The 16,987-nt window shown below is 47.1% G+C and overlaps 1 protein-coding gene across 2 annotated transcripts in view; it reads right to left on the bottom strand.

The window, feature by feature from the left end:
- SLC12A8 (solute carrier family 12 member 8) overlaps positions 1–9,780 on the bottom strand; it is a 140,482-nt gene extending 130,702 nt beyond the window's left edge. Inside the window, exons 1-2 of one of the 2 annotated variants that reach the window (XM_059687600.1) lie at positions 9,608–9,780; positions 8,203–8,297 (exon numbers count right to left, since the gene is read on the bottom strand). In XM_059687600.1, coding sequence (XP_059543583.1) covers positions 8,203–8,253 — 51 coding nt within the window. In that variant the 5' untranslated portion in view covers positions 8,254–8,297; positions 9,608–9,780. The remainder of the gene's footprint in view (positions 1–8,202; positions 8,298–9,607) is intronic. The other variant, XM_059687599.1, reaches the window with a different exon arrangement.
- Between the last annotated feature and the right edge of the window lie 7,207 nt (positions 9,781–16,987).

The following is a 16,987-nucleotide window of genomic DNA, read 5'->3' as shown; positions in this document are numbered from 1 at the left end:
GGCATAGTCAGAATCTTGAGCCCAGATTTCCAGGTTCAAGTCCACCACCAAACCACACCACACATCAGGGACATGCCTGAGGAGAGAGGCACCTGGAACAAGATTCATACCTACCACAAGTCCAGTAGGTCCTCAAACACACACACACACACACACACACACACACACACACACACACACACACACATTCCTAAACTACTCTAGACCCATCTAGGCCTAGAAAGTATTCCATCCTCTTCAGTGGACTACCCATCCAGCAGGCGGACCTAGACAATGTCCCACATTCGGGTTTTGGCCACTAGAATCTTTCTGGATTTGGGGGTCCTGACATAGGTCTTCTGCTTGACCTTGCTGCCCTGAGTCATGCATTTATTTACCAAATGAATCTTCTGATCATTTATATCACTACATCATGGACCAAATAATGCTCCCTACCTTCGTTTTATTATTAGCCAACATTTACTGAATGTTTACTGTTAAATAAGCTCTACACTAAATATTTACATAAATTATCTCTTTTAATCTTTGTAATTCTCTAGAGTAGGTTCTATTACTATAGCCCTTTTATAGGCAAGGAGGCTTAGGGAGTAACTAGCCCAAGGTCACAAAGGGTTAGAGCTATACTTGAACTCGGGCAGCACATGTACCCTTGATCATCAGCCATGAGCCATCAGACCTACAGCCTCTTCCCAGCTGGTCCACGTGTTACTGACCAACACACACACAGCTACCCCTGAGACTATCCATTCATTCACCGCTCCACCTAACTCATAAGTGTTCTCACTATGGACAATTTTCCTGAAAGCTACTTTTCTGTGACCAAGAAAAGAGCAGATCTGAACTGATGGGGTTGGCATGACACTCACTAGCTCTCTTCCCACTGGGCACCACCTTCTTAATTCCATGTTCTTCAAGCCCCAAAGCTTTTAGCAGAATTACTGACTCCTAAGACTGGAGTAAAACTAGAAAAAGGTTCTTGGGAAACTCCTGGAGGGCCAACCACTCCCAAAGTTCAGCTTCAAACATGTCAGCCACCCAACCTGCTATGTCTTCCACACACGGGCCTTGGATTTTTCATCTGGGTGGCTTTGCTCAGGCCTTTGGGGCAGTAGGCATATAGAAGAAAGGATTAAAGCTTAGACCTGCCGAGAATTAAAACGGTGGCAGAGTAAGTGGATGCTGCACGGACATGCTCCCAGGAACAAACTGGAATTACAACTAAAATACAGAAAAATGTCCTGAATAATCAATGGAAAACTCACAGGAGAGAACCCTGATATCCAAGGACTGAAAGTGGAGATGGCATAGAGACTGGTAGGGGGGCAGAGGCGTAAAAGGGCTGGCTGAGCACTCACAGACAGCAATTAAAGTCCTGGAGCAAGCATGTCAAACTCGCAGCCTGCGGGCTGCATGTGGCCCATAACAAATATTTTTGCGGCCCAGCCAATATAACAGTATGTAAGAAACATTTTAATAAAAATTTCATAACTTAATTTTTATAATATCCTGTTATACATAATTATTAATAACTAGAGGCCCGGTGCACAAAAATTTGTGCACTGGGGGGGGAGGGAGGGGACCCTCAGCCCGGCCTGCGCCCATTTGCAGTCCAGGACCCCTTGGGGGATGTCCACCTGTCGACTTAGGCCCACTCCCCAGGGGATCAGGCCTAAGCTTCTAGTCAGACATCCTTCTGGCAGCCAGGGAGCCCTCAGGGAATGTCCAACTAAAGGTTTAGGCCCCCAAGGGAGCTGTGATGAGGAAGCCGGGGTGACAGAGGAGCCACGCTGTTTTGCCCCGCCGCCCTGGGTTGGGTCACACACAGGACGCCCGGGTGGGCCAGCCAATCGCTGCTGCACCGCCCGGCCGCCCCGAGTAGGTCGCACACGGGATGCCCGCCACCCCGGGTCGCAGATAGCAGGCCCGGATGGCGGCAGGGCAGGCGGGATGGCGCTGACCCACCCTGCCTGCAGTATGCAAATTAGCCGCCATCTTTGTTGGTGGTTAAGTTGCATATCATGCTGATTAGCCAATGGGAGGCGTAGTGAAGGTATGGTCAATTACCATGTTTGTCTATTATTAGATAGGATGAACTACAACATTTGCTAAGGACTGATTACTATAATCGCATTGCATTCATTTCCTTTATGCACCTTACACTCAGGCACACCATTACTCTCCACTAATACTAGCAGTGAATATTTTAGCAGCCAATTGCCACGTCATTAGTCTTGGACTGACTTGTTTGGTGTGCACAACAGGAAATATTTTGCTTTCGGAGAACAAGAAAAATAGCTTTACTTGTATTATGCTTATTAATTTGTGCAGTTATTTAGTGTCTGGTAAGTTAAAGTTCAAGAAAAAATATTAATTTTTATTAAAATGTTCTATTATTTTATGTTAACGATTACTCATTTATTTCAGCCCTTTATACTCAGCATGTCTCTATCAAAATAAACCTATGTTTCTATGAAAATTGAGCTTTTGCTTTTTTTTTTTTTTTTTTTTTGCGGCCCACATAAACTTAAACCTTGTTTATTTGGCCTGTGTTAGCCTTTGAGTTTGACCTGCTTGTCCTGGAGAGAAACCTCAGCTGTGGGGAGTTGCCACTGAGAACAAATCACCAAGCTGGGTCCCCAGCAGAGAGCACCAAAACTGAGGAGGAAACCCACATAACATCTGGCTGTATAAAGCAGCAGGGTAGCTGTCTGCCAGGGAGTAACAGCTGAAAGTTCAGGTACCCTTTTAAAAGACCAATGCACAAAATTCCCTGTGGAGCCATCCACCTTGTGCTGGGGAGAGGGAGGGTGAAGTGAACTGGAGCTGAGAGAGCAGAAGCCAGGACTGGGAACTCGGAGGACAGAGCTCAGAAGGCAGACATCCCAAGTTTCCTGGGCTGAGTCATTCCCTCCTGCAGTGGAGGACATCTTTCCCACACAGACATTTGCCTTGCCTGGGGGAAGACAGTTGACACACCCTATTGGAAAACACCTTGCCCTGAGGCCACCTAAGAGATTAAAAGTAACAATTAGCCTCCAGGCAGAAGCAACTGCCCCACCCTGTTAAAAAAACAAAAAACTCTCTCACCACACCTGAGAATGATTGCCTAGGGGGCTATTCAAGTCGGAACCCTATCAGTCTGTAGGCAGAGGCAGTCTCTGGAGGCTTTGAGTCTTTACTGATCTAATTAGTCAGAAACAGCCTATAACACTATCCTGCACTAGAGATTGACAGGTATAGAGCAGTGGTTCTCAACCTTGGCTGCACATTACAATCACCTGGGAATCTTTTTAAAATCCTGATTTCCGAGCCTCATCCTCCGGAAATTCTGTTTCTTTATTGCTAATGTTGTGGCCCCATGCCATAACAAAGAAACAGAATTTCCGGAGGATGAGGCCCAGAAATCAGGATTTTAAAAAGATTCCCAGGTGATTCTAATGTGCAACCAAGGTTGAGAACCACTGGTATAGAGCAGTGGTCAGCAAACTCATTAGTCAACAGAGCCAAATATCAACAGTACAACAACTAAAATTTCTTTTGAGAGCCAAATTTTTTAAACTTACACTATATAGGTAGGTACATTGTTATTAACTTAATTAGGGTACTCCTAAGGCTTAGGAAGAGCCACACTCAAGGGGCCAAACAGCCGCATGTGGCTCGTGGGGATCTACCTAATATATAGTCACAAACCCAAACAGAAAGCTATAATGAGGAGACAAAGAAACAACCCTCAGATGAAAGAATTAGAGCATTCTCCAGAAGAGATAAATGAAGCAGAGATAAGAAATTTATCTGAATCAGAGTTCAGAGTAATGATATTAAATTGCTCAACAGTATGAAAAAAGATGTAGTAACTATGAAAAAAGAACAGTCTGAGATAAAGAATGACATAACACAAATAAAGAACACATTGGAAGAAATACACAGCAGATTAGGGGAAGCTGAGGATTGAATCAGTGGATTAGAAGACAGAGTTGAAAATATCAATCAGAGAACCAAAAAGAAAAAACAATTAGAAAAATCAGGCTAGAGGAGAAACCAAGATGGCGGCACAGGTAAACACCTGAAATTGCTGCCTCATACAACCACTTCAAAACTACAACTAAAAGACAAAATGGACATCATCCAGAACCACAGGAAGGCTGGCTGAGTGGAAATTCTACAACTAGAAGGAAAGAGAAGAGCACACTGAGACTCAGAGGAGGTGGAGAAGTAAAGTGCAGAGGTACGGAAGCGCGCGTGGAAAGGGCTGGCAACTGAGGACATGGTTGTCTTTTTCGATCGGGAGGGAGACACAAGCTCCCTACTGCTCTGAACTCCAGTTCCGGGCGAGTCTCTGGGGACCCAGACTCATACAGGGAGAAACTGGACTGTCTGGCATCGGACGGAACTCGAGGGCAGCTTTCTCTCAGAGGTGCTTGCAGCAATTACCACAGGACACTGAGACCCGGGGCCTCTTAGGGCAGGGCCAAGGATCAGCCATAGCTGTTTGCTCTGCCTTGTTGATTCCCTGGTACCCCGCCCCACCCAAGCTGTGTGCAGAGGCTTTTGCATATGAATGACCTGGCCCTTTGCAATCTAAAATTACCTAACAAACTGCAGCTGGGTCAGACAGACCCAGAACATCCAAAAGAATGCCCAAGGCCCCACAGCAGCTGGCATTGCTTCACAGCTGGGCCTCATCTGGGCACCTCCAAACCCCTAACAAAGAGGAATCTGCAGATTTCTCCATAGCTCCTGCTGGGTAGCCTCAGGCACAGGCTAGATTAGCACCTCCTTCGAGATCCAAGAGCCAGTGTACCCAGCAGTCAGAGTGGGACCATCCAGATTACAGCTCCTCAGATCCATAAGGGACACACTCAGGGGGCAGACTCAGTGAGCACCAAAGCCCCACTGAAGCAAGTCTTGCCCCAGAAGGGTGTCTCCAGCACAGAAGTTCTCACACTGCAGACACAGCTGATTCTCATAGCCAATTGGCCTGGAGGTCAATTCCTCCCAGTGATACCTACAACAATCAAGGCTTAACTACAACAAGACTGTGCACAAAGCCCACAAAGGGATGCACCAAGAGTGTCCACCTCAGGTAATTGGGGAGGCTGGGCCACTGGGCCCTATAGGACACCTAGCACAGAAAGCCATTCTATCAACACAGGGAAGCAGCCAAAATGTGGAGACAAAGAAACAGGTCACAAATGACAGAAATGGAGGAAAGCAAACTACTGGATATAGAGTTCAAAACCACGGTTATAAGGTTTTTCAACAATTTCCTAGAAACCGCCAATAAATTTAGTGAGACCCTCGATAAACCTAGTGAGACTCTCAAGGATATGAAAAGGACCAACTAGAAATTAAGCATACACTGACTGAAATAACGAATATTATACAGAGTTCCAACAGCAGAGTAGAGGATCACAAGAATCAAGTCAAAGATTTGAAATACGAAAGAAGCAAAAAACACCCAACCGGAAAAAAACAAAAAGAAAAAATAATCCAAAAATATGAAGATAGTGTAAGGAGCCTCTGGGACAACTTCAAGCGTACCAACATCCAAATTATGGGGGTGCCAGAAGAAGAGAGAGAGAGCAAGATATTGAAAACCTATTTGAAGAAATAATGACAGAAAACTTCCCCTACCTGGTGAAAGAAATAGACTTACAAGTCCAGGAAGCACAGAGAACCCTGAACAAAAGGAATCCAAAGAGGATCATACCAAGACACATCATAATTAAAATGCCAAGAGCAAAAGACAAAGAGAGAATCCTAAAAGCAGCAAGAGAAAAAAAGTCAGTTACCTACAAGGGAGTACCCATGCAACTGTTAGCTGATTTCTCAACAGAAACTATGCAGGCCAGAAGGGAGTGGCAAGAAATATTCAAAGTGATGAATAGCAAGAACCTACAACCAAGATCACTTTACCAGCAAAACTATCATTCAGAATTGAAGGTCAGATAAAGAGCTTCACAGGCCGAACCGGTTTGGCTCAGTGGATAGAGCGTCGGCCTGCGGACTCAAGGGTCCCAGGTTCGATTCCGGTCAAGGGCATGTATGTTGGTTGTGGGCACATCCCCAGTAGGGGGTGTGCAGGAGGCAGCTGATCGATCTCTCTCATCGATGTTTCTGACTTTCTATCCCTCTCCCTTCTTCTCTGTAAAAAATCAATAAAATATATATTTTAAAAAAAAAAAAAAGAGCTTCACAGATACGAAAAAGCTAAATGAGTTCATCACCACCAAACCAGTATTATAAGAAATGTTGAAAGGTATTCTTTAAGAAGAGGAAGAAGAAGAAAAAGGTAAAGATACAAATTAGGAACAACAAATACACATCTATCAACAAGTGAATCTAAAAATCAAGTGAATAAAAAATCTGATGAACAAAATAAACTGGGGAATATAATAGAATCAGAGGACTGATAATTCTCAGGGCGGGGGGAGGGACTGTGGGGATGCAGGAAGAGACTGGACAAAAATCGTACACCTATGGATGAAGACAGTGTGGGGGGTGGGTAAGGGCTGAGGGTGGGATGGGAACCAGGTGGAGGGGAGCTATGTGGGGAAAAAGAGGAACAACGGTAATAATCTGAACAATAAAAATTTAATTTAAAAAAAAAAACAAGAAAAGAAAAAACAATTAAAAAACAGGAGGACAACTTAAGGGAGTTGTGGCACAATGTGTAACAATATTAGAATAGCAGGTGTGCCAGAAGAGGCAGAAAGGTAGACAGGAATAGAGAAGGTATTTGAAGAAATAATGGCAGAAAACTTCCCTAACCTGGTAAAGGAAAAAGTCACACAAGTTCAGGAGGCACAGAGAACCCCAGGCAAGAAGAAAATGCTGGGGACTCGGGCTGGGTCAGACAGTGCAGGGCCTAGGCTAAGGAGTTTGAACCCTGGGTGGTGGACACAGGGAGTCATAAAGGCCTTAAACAGGGGAGAGAGCATTACAGCTGAGTCTTAACAGCCCTATCTCGGGGATGAACCAAGAATGTCTTATTTGTTTCCCTTTATGGAATCCCTGGGGATCAGGGCCTCACATTTTCCATCCAAGTATCTTTTTCATACTTAACACAGAACCCTGCACAGTTTTACACATCCAAAGAGAATGCATGGGAAGTACGGTGGGAGACTGGGCAAGCTAAATAAAATGTAAGACCTCTGACAAGTCAAGGTCTCTCTAAGGGGCCTCAACCCCACTAAGAATGAGGCCGCAGGCCTTTCACCCAGGAGTGAACAGCTCTGGACAAGAGTTCTGAAATATCTCCGAGGAGCCTTTCTGAGTCTCCAGTCACCCATTTCTAAGCAGCGAGTACTTCCAGGGCGGGGTATGAGCAGCAGGTTACAGCCAGCCCTGGGGAAGGGGAGACTCATCACCTGCCCACCGTCATGCTGCATTCCTCACATGTGCTCGTGTGCATGAGGAGAGGGTACCCAGCAGTCTGGATTCTCCCAACAACCTTGAGCCCCATTTGCCTCATCAGCCTCTGCCCCTGGGCTCAGGATCCCCCAATCTAGACCCTGCCCTTACTACTGTGTGAGGCCTTGAATTGATTCTCTCCCCTCTTGGGGAGTGGGAGGGGGCTCATTCCCCATTAAAATCCCAGAAGCCCTCCTGCCCTGCTCTACAAAGCATGAGAGAAACCCACGGGACAGTGAAAACATCCAGGCTGAGTGAACAGTCACTGGAATAGACGCTGGAAACAAGCATTTCCCGATAAACACTTACGTAGGTTTTCTTTTTAAGGGATTAACTACTTCCGGGGAGAGCCACTTCAACTCCATAGCCACATCGAACATTTATTATAACTAGTGATCAACAGGAAGAGGATAAAGGAAAAAATACCCTACAGACATCATGGAATCCAGAAATCCATTTGGCTTCAGCATATATGTTTTTCAGAAGTAAATTTTCCTTCTTACATTGGTTTGACTCAATATGAAAGGGAGTTCATATTATCGGAGTCCTCACTCTGTTCACAGATCATCTCCATGGCAGGGAATGTGAGAGTCCAGGATTCAAAATAATAGCAAAGATTTTCTGCATACGGATGGTTAAGAGTTAGCTATAATATGTTCTCAGTTAAGCTGGAACACCAAGATAAACTTCTGAGATAATTACTTCTAAAATAGTGCACTGTAATGTTTCCATTCAGCTTCCTGTCTGGTGACCCTTTGCTCACAGGCCCCCCACACCACCCAGGCCTACCTGCTGGGCTGCCTCGTGGAAGAGTTCCTGCACCTGAGACATCTGGGCCATTCTTGTGGAAACGGGGAGCCTGGTGGTCTGGGTGGGGAGCCCCTCTGGAAGGTAAACACCATCGTCAGTCAGGCTGGCTCCTCCTTCCCTCTCTCCTGACCGCCCATCCTTCCTCTGCACCAGATTGCGCTCCAGCCTGAAGCAGCAACCGTGTTCTACCTCGTCTAGAAACTCACGCCCCTCCCTCTTTAGGACCCCCCTCGATCCCGCTCATCCTCCAGAGGCCCCTGTGTTCACATTGTGCTGCACTAAAGCCCCAGCTGCCCCAGCTCCCTCTTTCTTCCCTGAGCTCCTCCACTGGGGTGGGGAGGGGGAGCCAGCCGCCCAGCGCTTGAGGACACAGTTTCACACTCCTCTCCCACCCTCTGAACCCCTTTGTCCAGGGCGAGGGCACCATCACTCACTAGACCTGGTTCCAGCTGGTGAGTGAATGTAAGACCAGACGGTGAGCCGAGTGGGAGAGGGGTGGTGAGGAGGTTGTCCTGGGGGTCCCTCTGGAGCAGGGCGGAAAGGGGTGTGGAGTGGTGCGGGCAGGCAAGAAAGGCTGACTGAGCATCATGGCCGGGCTGGGTTCTCGTCAGGGAAGCAGAGCCCTCCTTGGTCCCTGGACCAGCTGTCGGTGCGGCAGGGACCCTGTGCGGGCTCTGTGCCCCGCTCTCTCCAGCAGAGGGCTGGGCTGAGACAGGGCTCCTGACCCCTTGGAAGCAGGAGGAAACGGGAAACTGAGAGAAGGGATATGGGGTAGAGGTCGTGGTCATGTAAGGAGAGAGAGCATGACCCGTGACAGTGACCAGCAAAGGCAAGAAAGGGAGGATGCTCACTGGGGAGTATTCAAAGCAAGAGTTGGGGGTTGGGGGGCCACTGTGTGCCCAGAGAAGAAGCTGGGGAGACTGAAGGATTTGGTGGGCTGCGGGGGGACCCCAGAAAGTTCCCCTGCCCAGCTCCGCCCAGCTCCGCCCAGCTGCCCACGTGCAGATGGAGCGCTGGTCCTCGCACAGCCCCCCTGCTCAGGCCCTTGGCCCTCCTGAAAGGACCCCAAGATTTACTGAGACCTGCTCGGGAGCCAGAGCCCACCCCCTCGCATCTCGGTCAGTGCACCCCCACTTACACTAACCTGGTACAGCGCAGAACGCAGCCCACGCCCGCCCGCCCCCGCCCTCGGCCCGCGCCAAGCTCCGGGGGCCCTTGTGCGGACGCAGGTGACTGGGAAGCGGGGGTGGGTCTACCTGGGGGAAGTAGGGGGGGGGGGGCAAACGTGACCCAGGCCTGGCCCCCTTCCGACGGGACAGAGCTCCTCCGGCCAGAGGAGCCGCCCCAGACCACCTGTGCGCCCCGCCGCCTCTTCCACCCTCACCTGCTCCGGGTCAGCGAGCTCCTGCGCTGCGCCCGCCCCGTCCCCGCCCCGCGGCCACGTGGCTGTCCAGGTGTCGCTGTGCGGGTCCCAGCTGTCCCGCTGGCCAGGCGGGTCCCGCCCGGGCTTGGGCACCCCAGCCACGTCTGCACCCACAAGTCTGGGTCCAGGGGAGAAGGAGGGGGCCGGGCTGCAGAGCAGAGCCTTCCCCGCCTCCAGAGCCGTCAGTCCGCGCACCTGCCGCCCCGGAGGGCTCCGCGCGCCCAGACAGACCCCAGGCCCACCAGCAGGGGACGCAATCCTGGCCCGGGTGGGAGGGGCGGGGGGCAGTGGTAAGGACCGGAGGGTCTGCCGGCCTTCAGGCTGCTCGCAACCTGCCAGGGCCGCTACTGCCCTCACGGCTAGTTCCATGCCACCAGCTGAGGTGCCCGGCCTGGGGTGGGGGCAGGACACCAGCTGCTTACCGCAGCCGGGTCTGAGGAATGGCAGTCTGTCCGGCCCTTGGCAGTGAGAGGCTGGGAGGCGGAGACTGGACTGCGCTCCAGGGGTCCCGGAGTGCGGTGGGCTACCCAACCTTCCAGTCTCTCAGGAGGTGGGGTTCCTTTGCCAGGACAGTGCCCTCGGGCCTGCTGAGGGGTGGGGAGGAAATGATCCGACCGCCTTCAGTGCCACTTAGAACCGCCTGTGGGGACTGCGGGTGAAGCAGCGGTTCCAGGGCCCCAGCTTGCAAAAGAAGAAGAAGAAAAAAAACCCACTAAATTAACACAGGGAGAATTTAATATTTTCATTTCCAATCTGGCATATTTCCTAAACTTAAATAACTTGCTAGGCTTCCATGAAATAGGAGGGCAGCTGGGAGTACTTCCCACGCCCACATGAGCCTTTGTGTGAAAATCTCTAGAAATAGAGGGTTTTATTTTAAAAATAAAAGGGAAACCAAAGCCATGGGAACACTGACAGAACCCCAACCTCTCCTCCAGCAAAAAAGGGTGTGTGTGCGTGCGTGTGTGTGTGTGTGTGTAAAGACATAAAACACAAAATGTGCCCTTTTGGCCACGGCAAGTGTACGATTCAGTGGCATTAATTACCATGTCGGGCAATCATCACGGCCGTCTCTTTCCAAAACCTTCCATCACCCCAAACAGAAACTCTGTACCCACTAGGCAGTAACTCTCCAACCCCCGGACCCCAGCCCAGGGTAACCTCCAATCTACATTCTCTCTATGAATTTGCTTCCTCGAGAAATTTAATGTAAGTGAAATCATGCAATATCTGTCCTGTCTGGCTTATTTCACTTAGCACAATGCCCTCACAGTTCATCCATGTGTGAGAACTTCCTTTCTAGCAAAGAGGTTTTTAATAACCCATCTCTGCGAGGGGAAAGAGCCCTCAAATAAATTACAGGTTAGCCATCTGTGAACAAAGGATGACACTACTGTAATAGTGGAATCCACTACATACCCAGATAATACGTCTATATGGCCAATAATAATCCTTATTGTTCACTTTGGGCTCACATAGGACACTTGGTGTTTTGTTTTGTTGCTTTGAGCTGGTTTCCTCTTTGCTCTCACCTTCTGATGAGCCTCCAAGTGAGAACCTTAAGGAATCCACACTCAATTCCATATCAGCCCGACTTACAAGCATTAGAAAAGGAAATTCGCCCCCCTGTTCATAGCCACCTACTTTCTGTTATTCATCATTTCCTAAATGAGAAGTTCCCCTCAAGCTTATAGGCATCTTCTAAACCTAAGAACAAATGTTTGTTTCTGTTCTTCATTTGGAGGCTAGAGAAACCTGTCCATCTTCAAAGAAAAAAGTGTACTTGCTTAATGTAGATTTATCTTACAATAATGATATTAACCTTAAGAAAACACTTGTACTGAAAAACAGTATCCTGCATATCCTTTGAACAGAACAATCTGTTAAGATACAGCCCTACATGATCTAGTATAAGAATGTTCCTTGTATCATTAATTTTTAATAATTCTTAAATATTAGAACCTAAATGTCCATTAATAGAAACCATTAAGTAAGTTATGGTGTAACCATACTATGACAGCCAGCCTTAGAAAGGTGTTTTTGTAGATACTTTCTTGGCACTCTGTTCATCACAGAGTAAGTAAAAACAGCAAGTTGCAGAATAATGTGTGTAGCTTATTTATTAGAAAGCAGTGTATGTATGTATATAGTTTGTGTGGGCAAATGAACATCACTCTAATGGTGGTTATCTCTAGGTAGCAGGATTTATATAGTGAGTAAAGTCAGAGAGGAGATGTGCTTTGGTGTACAAATTCTGGATTTTTATTGAAATGTTTTTTTTACAAGGAACACATGTGACTTTTGGCATCTGATTTTAAAAGAAAATTAAAAGACAATGTGAGGCAGATTGTACTTTCCCAAGATGGCTGCACTAACCCGTCCCATCCCAATAGCTCTTCTTGCTTTATGACCTTGCCATTCCTCTAAAAAAAGATGGCATCTATGTCCCTCCCCTGGAGCCTGAGCGAACCTTGGTAAATGCCTCAACCAGGAGGCATTTGACTCCCAGGGTTAGGTCCTAAAGGCAGTGGGGAATTGTCTGGCGTCCTTGCTCTCAGAGCAGTTACCCCTGGAACCAGCCACCATGCAGGAAGGACGCCCAGGCCACATGGACAGGTCACGTAGGGGTGTCCCCACCAACAGCCAGTGTCAACCACCTCACATGTGAGTGCAACAAGCCATCAGATGATTCCAGTCCCTAGTGTTAGGTTCTTTCAGCTGAGGTCCCAGACACTGAGCAAAGACAAGCTCCTTACCCAGCCAGTTTAGCTCTGTGGATAGACTGTCGGCCTGTGGACTGAAGGATCTTGGGTTCGATTCCAGGCAGGTTACAGGCTCAGTCTCCACCCGGTCAGGGTGTGTGTGGGAGGCAACCAATTGATCTGTCTCTCTCACATCGATATTTCTCTCTCTCTCTGTCTCTCCCCCCTCCCTTTCACTCTCTCTAAGAATCAATGGAAAAAATATCCTCAGGTGAGGATTAACAAAAGAAAAAGACAAACTTCTTGCTGGGCTCTGCCTGAATTTCTGACCACAGAAACCACGAGAGATAATAAATTATTGTTCTTTTAAGCCTGTGATCGTCAACCCACGTGCTGCAAGAATTTTTAAAACATGCAATACTGGAGAAACCAAGATGGTGGCATAGGTAAACACTGGAAATTGCTGCTTCGCAAAACCACTTCAAAAATAAAACTAAAAGACAAAACTGACATCATCCAGAACCACAGAAAGGCTGGCTGAGTGGAAATTCTACAACTAGAAGGAAAGAGAAGAGCACACTGAGACTCAGAGGAGGTGCAGAAGTAAAGTGCAGAGGTACGGAGGCGCATGTGGAAAGGGCTGGCAACTGAGGACGCAGTTGTCTTTTTCAATCGAGAGGGAGTCTCAGGCTCCAGACTGCTCTGAACTCCAGTTCCGGGCAAGTCTCTGGGGACCCAGACTCACACGGGGAGAAACTGGACTGTCTGGCAGTGGCGGAACTCGAGGGCAGCTTTCTCTCAGCGGTGCTTGCAGCGATTACCGGGACACTGAGACCCAGGACTTCTCCTGGCAGGGCTGAGGATCAGCCATAGCTGTTTGCTCCACCCAGCTGATTCCCTGAGACCCCGCCCCACCCAAGCTGTGTGCAGAGGCTTTTGCATAAGAAAGGGCCTGGCCCTTTGCAATCTAAAATTACCTAACAAACTGCAGCTGGGTCAGACAGACCCAGAACTTCCAAGAGAAGGCCCAAGGCCCCACAGCAGCTGGCATTGCTTCACAGCTGGGCCTCATCTGGGCACCTCCAAACCCCAAACAAAGAAGAGGAATCTGCAGATTTCTCCATAGCTCCTGCTGGGTAGCCTCAGGCACAGGCTAGATTAGCACCTCCTTTGAGATCCAAGAGCCAGTGTACCCAGCAGTCAGAGTGGGACCATCCAGATTACAGCTCCTCAGATCCATAAGGGACACACTCAGGGGGCAGACTCAGTGAGCACCAAAGCCCCACTGAAGCAAGTCTTGCCCCAGAAGGGTGTCTCCAGCACAGAAGTTCTCCCACTGTAGACACAGCTGATTCTCACAGCCAATTGGCCTGGAGGTCAATTCCTCCCAGTGATACCTACAACAATCAAGGCTTAACTACAACAAGACTGTGCACAAAGCCCACAAAGGGATGCACCAAGAGTGTCCACCTCAGGTAATTGGGGAGGCTGGGCCACTGGGCCCTATAGGACACCTAGCACAGAAAGCCATTCTATCAACACAGGGAAGCAGCCAAAATGTGGAGACAAAGAAACAGGTCACAAATGACAGAAATGGAGGAAAGCAAACTACTGGATATAGAGTTCAAAACCATAGTTATAAGGTTTTTCAAGAATTTTCTAGAAACCACTGATAAATTTAGTGAGATCCTCAATAAATCTAGTGAGACCCTCGAGGATATGAAAAAGGACCAATTAGAAATTAAGCATACACTGACTGAAATAAAGAATATTATACAGGGATCCAACAACAGAAAGAGGATCGCAAGAATCAAGTCAAAGATTTGAAATACGAAGAAGCAAAAAACACCCAACCGGAAAAGCAAAAAGAAAAAAGAATCCAAAAATATGAAGATAGTGTAAGGAGCCTCTGAGACAACTTCAAGCGTACCAACATCCAAATTATGGGGGTGCCAGAAGAAGAGAGAGAGCAAGATATTGAAAACCTATTTCAAGAAATAATGACAGAAAACTTCCCCTACCTGGTGAAAGAAATAGACTTCCAAGTCCAGGAAGCGCAGAGAACCCCAAACAAAAGGAATCCAAAGAGGACCATACCAAGACACATCATAATTAAAATGCCAAGAGCAAAAGACAAAGAGAGAATCTTAAAAGCAGCAAGAGAAAGAAACTCAGTTACCTACAAGGGAATACCCATACGACTGTCTGCTGATTTCTCAACAGAAACTATGCAGGCCAGAAGGGAGTGGCAAGAAATATTCAAAGTGATGAATAGCAAGAACCTACAACCAAGATTACTTTACCCAGCAAAGCTATCATTCAGAATTGAAGGTCAGATAAAGAGCTTCACAGATAAGAAAAAGCTAAATGAGTTCATCACCATCAAACCAGTATTATATGAACTGCTGAAAGGTAGCCTTTACGAAGAAGAAAAAGGTAAAGATAAAAATTATGAACAAATACACATCTATCAACAAGTGAATCTAAAAATCAAGTGAATAAAAAATCTGATGAACAGAATAAACTGTTGAATATAATAGAATCAGGGGCACAGAAAGGGAGTGGACTGACAATTCTTGGGGGGGAAATGGGTGTGGGGGGTGCAGGAAGAGACTAGACAAAAATCATACACCTATGGATGAGGACAGTGGGGGGGTAAGGGCAGAGGGTGGGGTGGGAACTGGGTGGAGGGGAGCTATGGGAGGAAAACAAAAGAACAAATGTAATAATCTGAACAATAAAGATTTAATTAAAAAAAAAACATGCAATACCTGACTATTTAGTCAGGGGCACTGACCTCTTTCTCTTAGATTGTCAAAAAAGTGACAACAGCCAACTCAGCAATAGCCATCCAGTGTGAATGAATCAAAATCATACCTTTTTTTTTTTGTCAGACTGGCAAAAAGTATTTTTTTGGTGTGCCACAGAATTTTAGCATTTAGTTTATGTGTGTCACGAGATGAAAAAGGTTGAAAATCATGGTTTTAAGCCAATGAGTTTTCAGCAATAGATAGCAAATACATGGTTCATCCAGCCAAGTGTTCTTGTTTATTTCATTGTTTGAATTCACTGTTCCTGCAGCCCCATTACATAAAATAATCAAAATGTGGTTTTAAGCTCACCTTTTTTCTATTCATGCACAACTCCGGTTCCAGGTGAAGCCCACAATAGTGTGGTTGTTACTCAGCTACAGACAGATCCTTCAGCCCTTTCCCTGCTAGTGGCTGGTGCTGGGACCTGCCTCCTGTGTGAAGGCTGGAGAAATCCTGTCTTTAAAAAAATGACCTCATTTGTCAAAAAGTCTGCACCCTGGGGAGGGATCAGAGCTTGCACAAAGTTAACCAAAACTGAAATGTGCAAACAGGTTGAAAACATTAATTCATGACCTAAATAATGTACATCTACAAAAACCTCTCTCCCAGCCTCCTCCCTAATGCCAGGCTCAGAAAGGCTGCGGAGGGGAGCCAGCGAGCCTGGTCCTCTGCCCAGGCTGTGCTCTATGGTCACCTGGGGTGGTTTCAGAAAGCAAAGATACCTGGGCCTGGGCACCAGAATTTTCTTCAAATTCATCAGGTCATTCTAAGGTCAACCTTGGTTGAAAAGCATGGACTTGCTAACTCAATAGTTTGCTTTTTTAAAAAAATATATATTTTATTGATTTTTTACAGAGAGGAAGGGAGAGGGGTAGAGAGTTAGAAACATTGATGAGAGAGAAACATCGATCAGCTGCCGCCTGCACACCTCCTACTGGGGATGTGCCTGAAACCAAGGTACATGCCCTTGACCGGAATCGAACCTGGGACCTTTCAGTCTGCAGGCCGACACTCCATCTGTTGAGCCAAACCGGTTAGGGCTCAATAGTTTGCTTTTTTTGTCTGCTGCTTGGTCCTGTAAAATACCTGAAAGATAGAATATACCCTGCCCACCGTGGTTACTCCAGTTATAATCTTCCATGATGAGGAGGTGAAATATGTCACTCAGAGAGCACAGGTAATTTAATACATAATGGGTGGGGCAAAAGTAGGTTTACAGTTGTTCATATGAAAAATACAATCATTAATAAATAATCCAAGAATAAACTGTTTTGTATACTCACAACTACAGAACTACTTTTGCCCCATCCTGTATATATTTTAAAATATACATTATTTTAAAAGTGTAATATATAAATAAATATATATTTTTAAAAAATTTTTTTAGTTGATCATTGTGCTGTGCCTCCCTGGGGCATGTCTGCCCATTTTTAAAAAATCACAGGAATTCTGCACACATTCAGAAAAGTTGGCTGGCCCTGAGGGTGGAGTCAGGACTTGAACCTGGGTCTAGTTACAATACTAAATTCTCTCCTCTACACAACGCTGCCTCTCTAATCCAGGGGAAGGAATAAGATAGAGACAGGCTTTCTGTCTTTCTGGACTGTGAAATGGTTGCAAGAGCCCCAGGTGCAAAAAGGAAGTGTCAGAGGGGCTGCCAGCCTGGAATTGATAGGTGGCAGCTCCCAGAGAGGTGGGGCAGACCCCCTGGAAGCCCTGCTCTGGCTTCCAGGGTGCGGCTGAGAGGGAGGAGGGGCTGCGCTGTCCTGCCGCCAGGTGTTCCCAGCACCTGTTGAGCAGGTTTCTCCTCCAGGATCTAAGCTATT

This window comes from Myotis daubentonii, chromosome 3 (genome assembly GCF_963259705.1).
Source record: "Myotis daubentonii chromosome 3, mMyoDau2.1, whole genome shotgun sequence".
NCBI lineage: Eukaryota > Metazoa > Chordata > Mammalia > Chiroptera > Vespertilionidae > Myotis > Myotis daubentonii.
Note: the sequence above shows the minus strand (reverse complement) of the source record. Positions and strands in the feature narration are given on the sequence as shown.